Source organism: Daphnia magna, linkage group LG8 (genome assembly GCF_020631705.1).
Source record: "Daphnia magna isolate NIES linkage group LG8, ASM2063170v1.1, whole genome shotgun sequence".
In the NCBI taxonomy this organism is placed as follows: domain Eukaryota; kingdom Metazoa; phylum Arthropoda; class Branchiopoda; order Diplostraca; family Daphniidae; genus Daphnia; species Daphnia magna.
This window is the reverse complement of record NC_059189.1, coordinates 1,798,020-1,814,777: the sequence shown is the minus strand read 5'-3', so window position 1 is coordinate 1,814,777 and position 16,758 is coordinate 1,798,020. Positions and strand designations below refer to the sequence as shown.

At 40.1% G+C, this 16,758-nt stretch overlaps 1 protein-coding gene across 4 annotated transcripts in view; it reads left to right on the top strand.

The window, feature by feature from the left end:
• LOC116935047 (netrin receptor UNC5C) overlaps positions 1 to 16,758 on the top strand; it is a 57,269-nt gene that overhangs the window by 200 nt on the left and 40,311 nt on the right. For 2 of the 4 annotated variants that reach the window (XM_045177841.1, XM_045177838.1), the window contains exon 2: positions 3,014 to 3,097. In XM_045177841.1, coding sequence (XP_045033776.1) covers positions 3,047 to 3,097 — 51 coding nt within the window. In that variant the 5' untranslated portion in view covers positions 3,014 to 3,046. Of the gene's footprint in view, positions 1 to 2,858; positions 2,937 to 3,013; positions 3,098 to 16,758 lie in introns of those variants that run through there. The other 2 variants (XM_045177839.1, XM_045177840.1) reach the window with 2 other exon arrangements.

Genomic DNA, 16,758 nt, shown 5'->3' with positions numbered 1-16,758 from the left:
CGAGCGTCCATTTGTCTCGATGCTTTTCGAAAATGGCGTTGATTTTCCATCCCTGTTTTTCTATTTTGGCAAAACCAGTTTAATGCCTCAATTAGAAATGAAGTCTAGATTGGCTATGTATTGACTCGTCATTCCAAAAGCCAAACACGAGACGGCTGTTGGTGTAAGTTGATCTTGACATCGCCAATATTATGTTTGAGGCTGTGTGTATGTGTGTCGAACAAACGAGGGGAGAGAGAAAAATGGCAGACACTAACGACTTTCTAAATTTTCCTTTTTCCCTCTCTGTGGGAGAGAAAAGAATGCTAGCCCAGGCAAGCTAATTGTGGGGAGAAAAATGTCTCGCAGCATCCTTCACTTTTGTCCAAATTACCGAAACTTTCAAACGCCTTTTTTAGAATTTTGTTTTTTGCCGATCCGGTTCTATTAAAAACGTTTTCAGCCGCACGTGATTGATTAAAACAACGACCCACATTTTGTTGTTTGACTTCCACCTATACGCAGTTTGTAAAGCGATTGCGATAGGTGAAAGCCACAGGAAACAGGTTTACATTTGCTTCACGTAGAGGAACAATCGCCATTATTTTTAATGTAAACACAAAATAAAACGCTCATGGCGCCAAACACCTGGTCACAATTGAACGCTTTTTTAGTCTTTTGTTGATTCAACTGCGTTTGATGATTCACATATTGCTCGACCCCAGTCACACTTGATTGTTATCTCTCTCGAATGCGCCTACCTTAAATTCTGTTATGACAAACAGACAGGAGTCGCGTGCCGTTGGGATTATCAAAATTCAAACTGCTGTCAAATGTAGAGTATTTTTGTATGATTCGTTGATGCTAAACATCCGTACAGCTTGGCATTTTCATTTGTCTCTTTTTCCCTTTCAATTTTTTAAAATCGTTATCTTGTGTAGTGCAACTGAAACAATCCTACGATCGAATGTGGCGATTGTACTTGTCTGCCTGTTCAACTGTTTAGTCTCCTCTTGAGTGACCACCCTGTCACCTAGTCTAAATATGTAACTGTATTTAGTCAGTTGAAGTTTGTTATCTTTAGCCTAGTTAGTCGTTTCCCTCCCTTTGTGCCTCTGCTTAACCTTTGTTTGACAGAACACCCTCTTGGGTGCTACCTTTTCGTAGTTAAACAAACCATATGTTTGCGGTCTCATGCGTAGTTAAAAGTCAGCAGGCCATTTCGTCTGCTTTCAGAATGTTTGCAGAAGCCAACCGAAGCTGACATAGGTCATTTTTGGTATTCCAGAATATCGGAAGTCTTCCATCTGTGTGTGTCTGCAATATTGCTGACATTGCTTTGACTAGGCGCTTGCACGGGACGAAAACATTGATTCCCTTATTTGAATATTTGATAGCGGCGCGCGAACATAACAATCCGTCATCGATCCGTCAGTCCTGGAGCAATAGTAGGCCTTATGTAGTGATGAGCGTTTTGAGTATGTGATGGATGGACGCTGGAAGTAGAGCCCACTGTAGTATACACGAGACTACTTCATCATATTGCACTTTGCCACCATAGCAATTGGAAGTCAAACGCTGGTCTTACGTTCCACCCCCCATCCATCATTTGAAAAGGGCCCTGGCTGTTTGTAATCCAATATAGCGCGAATAAATCCCCCCTCCTACGCCCCTGGTACTCGAGAATGTTAGTCGGCTTTTGCTTGAATGTTAGGCGATTGCTTTGCAATGAGAGTTCTGAGAATCAAATTAGTAGTAAAAAATGATATCGGGGATTTATAAATCATCGTTCTCTAAGATTTTCCAAAACTTCCTCTTTTGCGTTTGATCAATTGAATTTTTCATTTATGGATTGGCTTCCCTTTTTTTCTTGATCTTTTCTTTCTCGTTTTTTTGCACTTTAATTATTGCATCTTTGTTGTAAGTAAAAGCAAAAAACGCAACAGAAAATCCAAAAATCGTGACAGATGAGGAAAGGAAAATTGCGCCATCTGTAGTGGTAAAATTAAACTGTGTGGCCAGTTGATTCATTCGTCATTCAATTTTTGGGATGATTCTTTATGATACGAAAGTGATTGAATTTCTGGATAAATAATTCATTGATTTAACGGAAGAAAATCCATCAAATATTGCTTCCCATTGTACGATGAAACAGTAGAAAAAATCGGTTAGTTTTTACGTTCCTATTGAGTTCGGAAGAGCGTTGACGTTCAAAAGCCGGTTGACCACGTATTGTAACGTATTTACCGCGTTCGGAACAAAACCATATGATATTTACAAAAGTAAAATAGCAGTCAGGCACCTGGTGGCAACAGTTCCACACAATTCGATGCTTCCCCTCTTTCATTTGTTTATTCATCTGCTATGCTGAGTCACAAGCCCTAACTTTTTTTTTTATCCCAGTCACACTTGATTGTTATCTCTATGGATTGTCCATTAATTGTTTGATGGCCAATCGAGAAGAGTCGCGTGTCGTTGGAATTTTTGTCATTAAGTCCAACGGCTGTCAAATATTGACGAGTGTTTATGACACGTCAGATGGGGCTTCCTGATACACACAGCTGTATTATTACACTGCAAACACTCTTGTGCCTCCCCGTTGAAACTTTCAAGTTCAGTAACTACTTACAATTTTCGTAAGACGATCACATGACTATGTCAAAGAAAGTGCTTTTTTTGTGTGCCCAATTTACCTTTTTAGACGAGAAGAAACATGTCGAAAATTATTGCGTCCTAAATAGTCCCATCCGTCAACATCGCAATTTCCTCCCCTTTGTTCCCACCCCTTCGTGGCATCTTTTGTTTTCATCCCCTAATTCGGCCACGGCGATTCGCACGTCGTAACGACCATGGCGCAAATTGCTCATTTGTTTCTTTTACTTTCGTGAGTGAGATGTTCATGACTCTATTTCTTATACTGTGAATTTGAACAACAGCAAAAATACGTACACAATTTAGTTAATAACAAACTTTTTTGCCTTTTGTTTTTTAATTCATAATCAAAATAATGACGATCAATTATTTTCTCGTTAAGTCATAGGCGCCATTTTTCTCCGGGCATCGACGGATGAATCAACGTCGCAGATGGCTGCTGCTGGTGACTGGAGGAATAAACAAGGTAGGTGACTTTTTCCTTACATTTCCGCTGTGTGTTTTGCCATTTTCAATTCGAGGCGACCATTTAATGAGAATAGAATTTGGGGGTGCATTGTGAGTTCGGTACGTTTTTCTTCGATAATATTTTCTTTGGAAATACTGCCTATTTCCCTTTGTCACCTTTACAGAATTACTGTTTGAATTTTTAGGGGGAAAAATTTTAATTTTAGTAGAAGGTACAAACCAGTTTTCCAGTTTAGTTTTCCATTAAAAAATTTTCCCCCTGGTTTTCAGTGGAAAATTTTTTATTGACATGTCCCAATAATGGCCATCTTCTAAGACATATGTGGGCTTTTAGTGTTTAAAGCCAAAGTATGTCAGCGACCTTATATCATATCGGTTGGTTGGCGGTGAGAGTTTCCATAGATCGAACCATCAAAAGACTTAATGCAACGGGCGCAGCCTTTCTTGGTCATTGCTGCTTGTCCTCGCGGGAGGTAAACTCGAACCACTGATAAGCTTTCAATCTGTTGTGGATATTTTCCTTTTTTTTTTCCATGTCATTCTTTGAATAATGAGTGACACCAACTAATCCAGTTATGTGGCTTGATTCTGATACTTAACGACGTTCACCTAATCAATACCAAACCTTTTTGGAGGGGGATCAACATCATTTTTCGAAGCATATTCTCTTTTATCTTCCAATATTTATCCCGCCTTTGTTTTTGTTTTCGGTATTCCAATGTCTCCATCAATAATTAGGTTTTTCTTCAGTCATGGTAGATTGGGTTTCTATATCTTGGCATGAGAATATCAAACAGATATCCTCACTCGACTTTTTGTCATTTTTATCCAGTTATTTTTGTAAAAGAAAAAACGAATTTTGAGGATTTTAACGTGGACTTCCGACCGAATGAATTCCATTGTATTTTGCCGTTGCATGAATGTCGTACCTGTCCTTTCCCGCTCCCTCCCATTTCACTAGAAGGTAGAGGGCCTTTTTTCTCGGTGTGAAGATTATTAAATTTGAAAAAAAAAAGTCGTTTAGCGGAGTGGGAAGTTAACGACGAAGTCAAATAGCGACGTCCAAGTTTTCGTAAATCGCAGCGAATCTTTTTGTTTTAAACTTGCTGATGGCTATCACCAGTCACCACTATCCCTCTGTGCGTTTTGGCTTATTTGGCTTCTGTTAGAGGTTCTCATCCCAGGGTTTTGAATGGATTCGTGATGGTGCCCGGAGTCATCAGACAGCCACTTTCCAGGGGTGGCGTTAACATCCGCATGTCGTATAGAAATCAAGTTCAAAAGAGTAGGATGGATACACTGAGAATAGGAAGTAAAAAGGACCAAGACAAAAGAAGAAGACGAGTGGGATAGTGCGGAGTTAGGACCGGTGCCTCCTGTCTACCATATATCCGTCCTGGCGTCTTGTCAATAAAAACAAAAAGAAGCCGGTATTCTGGTGGAAGATGTTTGGGGTGGGGGGGAGAAGAATCAAAACGAGAAGACAAGAAAATGGGGAAAAAGCTTTTAAGAGCAAGCGATTCTCGGGCAAGTTATAGAGGCTTCCATACGTATGGGTTGTCCTCCGCTGCTGCTGATAGCCATCTTGCCCAATTCTGGAACGCTCACAAGTCTTTTTTCTTCTTCTATCCATCCAGGCATGCACTCATCCATCTCTTGTGTACATTTTCCTGCATCTGTGGCCTTTAGTGCCTTCCACTTCCAACCCAAAGGCTTTTACAACTGTCTACAGATAAACTGTCGCCTAGCCCTGATGCCTAGTGTGGTGCATAGTATAATGTAAAATACTGACGGCTAGTAGGCGAGGAAGGGGGAAAGAAAATCTGAATGACATTGGTCACCTCAACTTGCAAGCAGCGCAGTTCATTTTTCTTTTCTTTTTTTTTCTTCTCTCTTTTTTGAGTGTTTGTTTTTTGTTTTGTTTTCGGGGATTAGGTTCTTTATTTCTTTCTTTTTCTTTTGAATCTATCAAACCGCTAAATGTCATCAGCTTTTCCCCACTGCGGTCTCACCACGAAAAGACAAGCAAGGACACACCTAATATTTTATTCAAATTTTCATTGGAAAGCGGAATGGTTGTCAGCGAGAAACAGATGTTTGTGCTTTTTTTATTTTTTAAAGATTTGTCGCTCAAAGTTTGTCTCGCTGGTGATCCCGTAACAACAAGAGAAACCTTGATAGAAAGTAAAACTCGGTAAAACTCGTTTAATGAATATCCTTCCAGCGATTTTATTCCAGAATGAAACTGGAATAAAATAGTACCACTGAAACGTACCAGAGTCCAATTGTCGTGATGTTTAGTCTATCGTGAGATTTGTGGAAATGTGAGCCAACATTTCCGAAGTACTGTACCATTTTTTCTTTGTCTTTTCATAAAAACAACATTGAAAGCAGAAAAAAGTTTTCTTTTGGTCACGTCACTTGCGCTAGAATTAAAACGTACACGTTTTAGGCATTTTGTTTGGGCGTTATTATGCCCTTTTGTCCTCCGATACTGACTCATTCGAATTTCTCATTGATGAAAGAAGGTCTGGATGTGTCTCTGTGTTTGTAGAGCATCAAATGACCAAAGTAAATGAGGTAAATAGGGGAGGATGCGAGGGGGGAAAGAATTGCCACCCGATCCCAATTCAACTTTAACGTTTTCTGATGTCTGTCACGGATGAGCTTGTTGTTTTGCTTCTCGCGCAATTATTCTTTCATCAATGTTTCGTGTGATTTCAGTTTTCTTTTACGATCAATTAGACCGAACCGTTTAAGTAGCATAACTCAACATTAGGTGCTCTTTTAGCTGTGACTTATGGAGACCAATACGGTGACTGGCAATTTATTTCCGTTGGAATTTCTTTGCAGTATGGCATAACCCGAACCTTTTAAGAATCACTGGGTTCCATTCTATGGGGTTTCATTTTGATTTTCCCTCCCCTCTTTTTACTCGCAGTTTTGTCGTGGCGCCTGCTCTACTGTGACATTATGTTTCGGTGTTACTTTGAGTGGAATATCGCGCAATGTCTGGTACACTTCTACTTTTACAGCTTCTTTAACTTGTTTTATTTCGTGTATGAAAGTGAATGGCAAACACGTGCATTTTTCTTTATCGTCTTTCCTTTTCTTTTTGAAGATCCCCTCTCTTCTTTTTTCGCGGAAGAAATGCTCCGTACTCCGGCGTGTTTCCGGAGCCATTTGCTGTCACTTTCTTTCAAGGAAGAAAAAAGTGTCTTCTGATTTTTGAAAATATTTTGCATGCGTCATCACGACAGTCTAAAAAAGGGAGAGTTCCCAGACATTTCTTTCTATCTGATGCTTCGTGTGTACCCCCGGCCAACGTTTGACGTATCGATGTTGTCGATATACGGATGTTTGTTCATTTTACGGGTGATCGCTTTTGGTAATGAATTTTTTTGTATCAGACAATCTCTGTCGTCACCTTTTTGTCACAGGATTTCAGAGCCCTTTGTTGTTTAGATATTTGAAATCATTAAGCCATCAGTTGGCTTCGTTTACATTACTTTTTATCTTTCGGTAATTCACGAACTAACGAGTAAATAAGGGACGTCGATGAGACAAAAGAGACTAGGCGAACGGATATGTGCGGCCGTGTAGTGATTCGTCAATCTGGCATTGAAAGCTGGACCATCTTTTCATCTTTGATGCTCCAATCTTTGAATGTCAAGAAAAAGGGAGAAGGAACGATCGTGACAAAAGAGCAACTGGAGCGTGAAGGTAAAATATTGGACAAAAAAGGGTTTGTCTCTTCTATTCTCTGTAGAGACGGCAATCATGTAAACGTACGGTATTGATGAAAAGGTGACTCTTCTCTTTCCTCGTGCGCACGTCACGCACTGCCGAGTACCCAACACAATGGTCCACCAAACACACGAAAACATAAAAGGTTTTGCATCTTTGCATGAATGGATGGCATCGTCCTTCATTCTATTCATCGCGTTGTCCCTCTAGTTCTGTTGTCCTTGATTCTACTTTTTTTTCCCCTTTTGTCTATTACAAGAAAGCCCTGAATAACTAAGAAATAAAAAGATACGAAAAAAAAGCAGAAGACAAAGGAAACAAACTATGGTGCATCTTAATGCACGATGTTGAAAGAGGGAATTTTGAAAGAAAAAAGAAAGTAAGAAAAAATGTAAAATGTTTGCGTAATCGGCTGATAGGAGAGCTCAAAGAGGTACATGACTTTGAACTTGACTTTGTATCGGTTGCGATAGCAACTGAAGTGCGCTCCGAAAACGAACGCCTAGAAATGCTGCGCAGCTCCATCGGCCAAGCAATGACCGGTTTATTGGTCGATTCTTTTTGTCGGGGGGCGCGACTTGAATCGGGAAACACGTTGGAATTAAAATGTGTTAACATTTCGACTGGGCGAAAAATAAAAAGAAAGAAATGATGTTGAAACCGTTCAAGCAGGACGAAATCAGCAAGCGATCAATCAATGACTGCTCTCATCTGCCAAGTCTCTGTGTGCTTGTTGTTTTTTTGTTTTTTAATGGAAAATTGTGGTTGAATGAAATAGGGAATGTGTGTTAGTCACGTGTTCCAGCATCTTTATTCAAAAATAAAAAAAATAAAGTGACAAACATTTTTTATTGTTACTTTGTTTCTTATGATTAAACTGTAGAAAATTAAAACAATCTTCCTTGTCAGACTACGGTGAGTCGAATACATTTTGTCGATAGCAGAACCAGAAATGTTGGCCCTCCTACTCATTAACCCCCATCACGTCTGGTCAGAGTGAAAGGATTCGTTGGCATTTTTTTTCTTCCTTTCTCAGCTCAAACAAATAAGAAATCCTAAAAGTTAAATCTTTCCTCATCGTCTTGAATTTTTTGTCATCCTTTACACAGGGGAACTAAATCCATTAGGCAACTTGTATAATATTCAGGTGTAAAGTTGTTGGAGAAATTCTTGATTCTGTTTTGAATTCCGCGGCTCAATTTTAGAACAATTTCCTGTCCAATCGCGTTTCTCCTGTGTTGTGCTTTTCTTTCTTGGCGTGATCTGAATAATCTGCATCCCATGAAACAATCAATCTGCAGTGTCCGTCTCCATCTATCTGTTGCTGGCCATTCGTTGATCGAGGTGAGATGTGCCAAAAAATGAAAGACAAATGGTATTTCCCACGTCATCCTTTTGCGAAACAAGATCCATCAATATGCTTTGCGTTCTTTTTCCTGGACCCAAATCAACAAAACTCGACCGGCTGTATCACTGCGTCTTGTCCACTTTCGGTCGTTCACCCCCTCCCCAAAATTTTGTGAGTTTTAAATCATTTTTCAAAGGTGTTGTGGCCTGTCAGGAGCTGTAAGTCGTTTGAAAAAATATTGGTTCCACACGCTAAAAGAAGAGATGTAAAGTGTGTTCTTGATGATGTTTCATGCAACCAGCGATGGCGAAAGAAGCCATGGGCTACACTACACAGAAACTCGTTAATTTTGATTATTCTTCATTATTTTTTTCAAAGGGGAAATTCAGATAGTTTACTAGTATGTCTGTTTTGACTCTTCTCGATTGTGTGGACTTTTTGACGGCTTCCAATTACAGGTGCGCCAAGGGCTAAATGCATCTTCCCTCTAGCACGCGTTACTGTGAAATATTCCATCAGGTGCTCGGCATTCAGCAGCCAAAACTCTTGGCGTAATACCGAACTCTCGACACCGACAATCAAACCATCCAACAAAAATTGCTTAAACGTTGGGTGATTCATTAAGGTGCATTTCTCTTGAAAGATTTTGGCCGTTTTTTTACTTTTTCGATTAAAGGTTTTCTGCCAGCCACCAGTTGATTTCGGTATTTCCAGTCATTGCTTCTAGTTGCCCTAACTTCAAGGAAAACAAGCGACTTTTGATTGCTTGGTCATTGAGCTAAGTTGATGAGCTTGTATTACGGACGTGGCTTGACTTTGAATTTGAATAATCACATGACGGTAGAGTAGATAATCTCATTACAAACATCAGGGTAGCATTTGAACACTTTTACACTGCAAGTCCCCACCATTCTCTTCTTAATTTGCGATAAGTATCGAAAACTTCTTTGCCAAAAGGGTGGGATGTGATTTTTATCGGAGGAAAGGGAACGTATGGCGAAAATATTCGTTAGCTTGTTATTCCAAAGTCCGAAAAAAAATTGTAGGGGATCATCAGAATTTCCGGTCTTGAAAAGTAGATGCAATCTCATTTTTCCTCTGTTTATTATGAACGTAGTTGTTGTTGTTTATTTCATCTTGATGGCAGTCGCATTGTTTTTATGCCCCATGGTGGGAAAACCCAAAAGAAATTGCGGTACACGCCGGCGTTCTTTTGTCTTTACGTCTCTTTTCTTTTTACCAGGGTCACCTGAGTCGCGTCTCTTTCATTACTCACCGGATGAACGTCATATTCATAAGAGCTTCATTTTCTAGAATTCAGTTGATGGCGTTTTTAAGTGATATGTCTCTGTCATTTCTTCTTGCCAAGACATTCATTGAGGATAATAAAAGGGAATAAAGACGCAAATGAGGGAAGGGCGTGCCTTTGGTGTAATGTGTTTGCCAGTGGACGATTGTTGGTTTCAAATTCGGCGACAGCAGGTCATTGTAAAAGAGAAAGCGAAATAATAAGAGGAAAGCAAACAAAAATGGGGTGGGGGTCTATTGATGCAGCGATGTTGAAATGAATAATCGCTCCTCGAGAAATGATTAAAAATTTCAGATTTGAAAATCCCCCCCAGCTCTAAAAATCGACAATACAAGAATAGTGAAAGGGTAGGAGGAGACGGGCAAACAATAAGTAAGAGGAGGAGGTCAAACAACTTCCAATGAAACCCAGCTGACGACAGAAAATGAAGATTTGGGACGAATTGGAAAAAAATACTAAATCGCGCAAGTTTTCGTCCATAGTCCATAGTCTGTTGTTTGGTGGTCATAGGCATGTTTTACCGAAAGCTTTGGTGCAGTTTAGCTCTTGCTTTTAGAAAAATGTTCTTCTTTTTCTCGTCAAGTTTAACGACGCTAAATTACATGGGCCAGGGGGTTGCGACGCCCACCGTCAACGACCAAAGTATTTCGTCTTTCTTTTGTTTTCAGTTTTCTCATTTTGATTGTTTCTTGACTGTGAGCGCTGGAAATCACCTCGATGCCACATGCCAGACAGTTTGCCCTGCCCGGCGATTTTCTCCTCCTTGCGCAGACGGGCGGGCAGACAAACGGAGAAAATGTTTACGGCGACGTTTATCGTCATCTTTTCTGAGTGGGGGAGTTTTTCAAAAAATGAAAAGAATTTTCTTTCGTCGTCGAAACAAAAGTCCACAGAAATTGTCGACTTTTGTTGTTACTTTTCCCCAAAATCTTCCGAAATGGATTTTTAATGACAGGCCGGCTGCTTTTTTCTTGTAGTTTTGCGTCACCTAAATGCACATGACTGGAAAAAAAAAAAAAGATTTCTTGTCGTCTTTCAACGCGAGGAAGGGAGGCGTGAATACATCATCACCCCTCCGTTTAAAGTTCAAATTCAATACAACTAGGAAAAGGAGTTGGACCCGTGTTGTCGGATCCATCTTTTTTTATTTTCACGATGGGGAACAAAGAGCAGATAACCTTACAGTTTATCGCTACCACCAGCAGCCAATATTCATGCAACTCGCTATTTGCATATGCAAATGAAAGCAAAGATGGCTCAGGTGGATACGTCAAACTTGCATTCCAGAAGAGAACAGATTTGTTTTCACTTTCTTCTGTTTGTTTTTACCTATCGAAAAACGGAAAAATGTCCAGTCTGAGCTGTTTTTGTGATAAAAGAAAAGTAGATGGCAAGTGATTGAATGCTGATTGACTCGGTGGGCGGTTTGTTGGTTTGGGCGTCCCCTTCAGAAAGATAAAAAACCAAAGAGAACAAACATTTTCTCACTTGTTGTGTAACATCTTTTTGGCGTTTATGTTGAAGTTGTCGTCGTTTCTCGTCTTCAGTTGTGGCGATAAACAAACAGAACAAACCCAACAACCCAAACTGAACGTGTAAACAGAGACGATCACAACAAACAACCACAAAAGTTGTTTTCGTTTTCTTGTTTTGTTCCAGGCTTATTTGAATGATTATTCAATTCAATTCCACATGTAATTCCTTCAGCCACCATTTGATTTTTTGTTTTCTTCTTTTTAAATAAAAAAATATTTCTAGATATTCAGTTGTTTTGTTTTGTTTTTAAACCAGCAAACGTACCTCTGAGTGTTGCGTGCAACCTCAACTGCATTGGAGGTCTGTTTGTTCATTACCAATGCAAATAGATGGAAATCAGTCAATCAGTCGGAGATTTGTGTTAGGAAAAAGACAATCAGATGCACAAAGAATAAAGGAATAGGATTGACTTTTTTGTTGCTTTTTTCAAATTAAAAAAATCTGAAAAGGCAAATCGCATCAGATGAAGAAAGTAGTTTTAATCAAGTCTCTTTTCTTTCTTTTTTACTCAAGTTGCACTTTGTGTTTATCTGTAATTTCAATGATTAAATAGAAATGAGCCGTAACAAGATGAAAAGGAAATGCGGACTAAACTACAAGAAAATCAAGGGATGAGTTTTTGAACATAACGGACCACCAACTTTTTCCCATCAAACTCATCTATGATGACGCGGATGAAATTGGGTCGTGAGTATCGACTAATCAAACATTGCCGCTCTTTTCATCGACGATTGGGTAGCAATCGGCTTCACCTCTGATGCCATTGGGATTTTTTAATCGACCGACAATGACGACGTAAAATGAACACGTTTGCATCGTGATTTCAGTCAACGACCTGATTTCTAGAGGGTGGAAAACAGGACCGAATTTTTTTCTTTTTCGTTCGAGGGCTACAGGCAACGTGGTCGGCAACAGATCCTCTTTCCTTCGGCACAATCGCGCCAGATGTTTTGAATAGTTATCCAAACTTGTGTGTGTATTTATTTCTTCAATAACTTGCGTGTTTAAACAACAACACAACAAGACACACAGTGCACCCCCGCATCTTTTCAGGGCGAAACGACGGTGGGTCAAAGGGGCAAATCAAAAGATCGGGTTACGTTTCACTATTTTCCTCGCCTCAACCCAGTCCATGTGTTTCCAGCCACGAGTATCCAAGAAGATTTCGTTCCATTCTTTCTCTAGAAACGCATAATCAGGTCTGTTAGATTTTGAATGGAACCGCCATACTCCACCCCCCTGCAGATGGCGCCAGGGCGTCTACCACGATTTTTTTATTTTATTTTAATCTTTCAAAGAAAATGAAAAATGTTTTCAACCAAATCATAGACTTGCAGGGTTTTTCCATCCCCACCGAAAGGAATGAAAACCCTCAACCACCAACACGTAGCCCGCGTTATCTTTAGTGGGTTAGGGGGGTAGACACGTTGGAGGGAGGAGAGCAAGAGAACCGGAATGTTAATGAACCTGCTGGTTTTTCTTCTTCATTCTACCCTTCCCGTGTGGGGGCATTGAGAGAAGATGAGAGACCCCCTCGACCCTTCTCGGTTACTAGTTCGTGACAAATAATCGTATCCCGCGGCCTTTACTTTTATATTCTATCTCCGCTGTAGTCGAAACCATCAACGTGACTTCAAGTTAAGTTGCAAACGGACATTTGAATATTCGAAACGTTTGGCACAAGTTCAACAGGCGAATGGTGGGCGGTGTGAAATGTCATTTCTGGATACATTTACACGACGATTGCACGGTCCTTAAACGAAAATCGCGATTATTCCGCTTTGGATATGCTCGAGCTTATAGGCGTCATTATGTGGAACGAAATCGATCACGTAGCCGCTTACCAATTACATCAAACCTTGATGTTTTTTTTGTACGAAAATTCTTGTCTCACAGGGAAACAAGTCGTTAACTCAACTCACGTATCAGTTTGGATCCCGGTCACGGGGTCTGACTTGACTTTGGCCTAGGCGTTTCACGTTTTCCTGCAATAGCCACTCGTATAGCCACTAGAAAAAGAAGTAGTTAAATATCGGTGAAGGGACTGCTTACAATTTCTACATGCAACGTATCCTCTTGTTCAACACAAAGATAAATGTTGCTTTCTTGAGTTTCTCTCGTTTCTCCTCCTTTGTGCTTATTCCTCATTATGTATTTATTTTTGATTCCTCTTGCGCCCACTTTCTTATTCTATTTTTGAATGCGGGCCCTTGGGTCTTCAGCAGCTGTTTCACAATGCCATCGCATTTTCTTGGTTTTTTTTCCCGGTTGCCTATCGATCAGTCGATCAAACTCGACGCGTATCGTAATTGAAGTCATGGATCAACGTCACCATCCCATTCTTGCATGCCCATTTGCTTTTCTTGTTGTTCTTCTGTCGACTCGGGCAGTTTGCCGCAACAATTGTAAGACGTCGCGACGGGTCGTCATTGTCGCTTCATTTGCCGTCGTAGACAAATGATACGAAATAAATTTTCGAATGTTTTCCGGTTCTTTTGTCCGGAAGACGCAAAACGCAGACGCGGATGGGAGAAAGAAAACTAATGTTTCATTTCGATGATAATACTTCTTTCACCCTGAAGCAAAGATAAACACTAAAGTACCCGACACTTGCGCAATCGATTGCCAGCTGGAAGACGGCTGTAAAACGCTATAAATTGCCTCTAGTCAGGTGATCTTTCACTGGAATGTTATGCCACTTGCGTGTACAAGAAACTGATCTCAAGTCCCACAATCGCTCGCAGATGGAAATGCAAAATGGATTAAGTTATTTGTATTCATTTTGTCTTTTGATGCAAGAAATGCAATGCTATGACGCTGTAGTTTCCTTCTGTGTACTGCTGGACACAAGTTAATAGGAGTTGGTTAGACGCCAAAGAGCGGATGACGATAGACCATCGTAGAAAAGAGATGCTGAATCAGCCTTTTAAATTCAGCATCTCGGGCGAATCACAGGTTGTCATCGCTGTTATTTCCTCCACAATTTCAAAATAATTTCTATAGATGCCATCAAATGTTTTAACGACCACAAAATACCCTTTCCACGAATTCCTTTCGTTCCGCAATGAGGGGTCGGCTCAATAAATTTTTGTATGTCATTTGGGGAAAAGTTTATTTCTTTTTTTTTCCCCGTTTCTTATTCAGCAAAATCTTGCTTCATCAAAGAGAGAGATTTTCGTTACGCACAGTCACATTTGTTGTTGTCGCAGTTTGCGAGTCTGGTGGGGAAATCGAGTACGACATCGGAGATGTGGCATGCAAATGAAGAGCCACGCAGTCTACCACACGAAAAACGCCACCAAAAATGGGGTTGCCGGTGTATGTTTCCATTTTTTTAAATTCTTTTTTCCTTTCCTAAGTTTAAAGAATTCCTTATTTACCGCTCTTTTTCGTCCCTCTCGAACTGACATTTTCAAGTGCTGGCTACGAAACACTCGAAGCAGTTCAAATTTCACTTGTTTAGCATTCAAAAACTAGTTTCCATCTCTCGTCATTTTCCACGTTACGTTGGTCGTCCCATACAATTCCTTGTTTTTGCTACTTTTGCTAATCGCTACCATCCAGCGACGCCCCCCCCCTTTTTTCCTTCCCATTTTCCTCAACTAGTTGCAAAACGTTGCGTCGTCTTACATTAAAATTCCTTTGAATTAGACGTCAGATAAAATGAAACATGTGCTGTCACACATCCGTCAAATTGGCAGTCGAGTTAACATGAGAAATCAGGATCAGGTCGCTGTTTATTGAAATGTCTCTTTCTTGAATGAGGTCAAAGGTTTGTTCCAGTCTGCTGGACCCTTTCATCGCGGGGGTCCCCTCGTTCATTTCTCCACCGAGCTTAGCAGTTCCTCATCGCACTTTCCTTTTTTTCTTCTTCCCCTTCGACTTTTTTTTTTAAAGCCGCTGATTGATCGATGGATTGCCTGTTCCAGCTCCCCGTTTTCTTTCCGTGTTTCGAACTAGTTGAAAAAGAAATTTCATCGAATAGATGAGGGATGAAACGTAAAATTTTCGGCTTATTCATCCGTTTGACACACATAATTAAACTTAGATCCCTTGTTACTATCCAAGATCAACTTGAATCGTTTTAAATATAACGAACAGGAGAAATCGAGAAACATATCGAATCCTATCGTTTCAATGTTTAAAATCAACTTGTCGATCTTTTACATTTGAATTTGGAAGCGCCCTTTTGATTAACCACCTGATTTGAATTCGAGACATGATTTTTCAACCCTCTGCTTCTCAAAATGACGATGCTGAAATTTCTAAAGAATTGATTAAGTCGATGATGATGGATTACGGTCTGTGCGGACGAAACAACAAGGGTTGGGGAAATAACTTAATGTGCGGATTCATCCAGCAGCAGCGCTGCCCTTTCACGGGTCCTGGGAAACGAACGAAAGAGACCCCCTGCTGACGGGCTTGTTTCTACGCAAACACAACAAAAACGAGCGGTACGTAAGACAAAAAGAAAGGAAGACAAAAGAAAACACGAAAAGGGGGGTAGACACAGTCATTTTGGTATTTGTTTTAACATCGACTTAAATGGCCCGCTCCGTTCTCCTTAAGAAACAAAGGAAGAATTTTTGTTTTCTTTAAATTTCAAGACCGAGAATAGTCACATACTGCCTTGAGAGACAGTGTAGTTTATATTCTCCGTGTCGTGAGAGCAAACCAATTATAGATCTGTGAATACGAATGTTGCGTAATGAATTGGGGGTACCTTATACGGTCAACTGGATTGGAAAATTAACTCGAGAAGCATTCTGTGTAAGGTTAATTTTTCACACCCAAAAAACTAGAATAAAACGGTGTATTTAATAATTTGGCAGGACCTTAGGCTCTTGGAGTTTCTTTGTTTGTGTCAAATTCGAAACTAAATATAGTGCGTCCCACTACGCAAAACAGGCAATCAGCGTAAATTGAGTAGCTTCTTTTCAGGCCAATTGACTGATCGTTCAAATTGGGAACAACAAGGCAAGAAAGTTGGGCTCGTTAGGTACTTAACTTGGCCGGTTAACATTTTGTTTACATGTAAAGAGGGTTCAATTTGCTTTCTCTTCTTCATTTTCGTTTGAATTTTGCTGGGAAAATGAACTGGGCTTGAAGGCTTGCGCTTCTTAATGTAACTGCAGCTAAAAGGTCGAATGGGTTTCTGGTCATTGCATAATTTATTTTTTGAATTGTCTGAAGGCAAGGAAATCAAATAACGAAACAAAACGGGAATCCATTCTAGTGATGTGTAGTGAATGTTCGTACATGTTGTGAAGCGAACTTTGCTTATTTAAACTGTTCGTCGATTGCCCTTGAATACCAAAGGAAACAAATAGGAAAATCCAAAATAGGGTAGAGAAAACATAAACATTTGGATTGTAAATGAACATTCTTTTGTGCTGCACGAGAAAGAGGGGTGTTCAGCACGATATTCAGGAAATGGGGAGGATTATATCAAACTGCAACAAGAAAGATGGATTCGGCGTAACAGAAACGAAGTACCTGATAGACATATTGAAATGACGACTGTTCTGTATTCGTTATTTGATCTCTTTCCTTATCCATGCAGAGCTGCTGAAATGTTTCTTGACGAATCGATTCTCGGCTTAGGCTTTTTCTATTCCTCTTTCTACGGCTGCTGGTATTCTATTGCGTAATGTATTGTTAGTGCTGTTGAAGTTTGGCCCAGCAGCCCGTCCCATCTAACAAAAAAATTGACGATGTT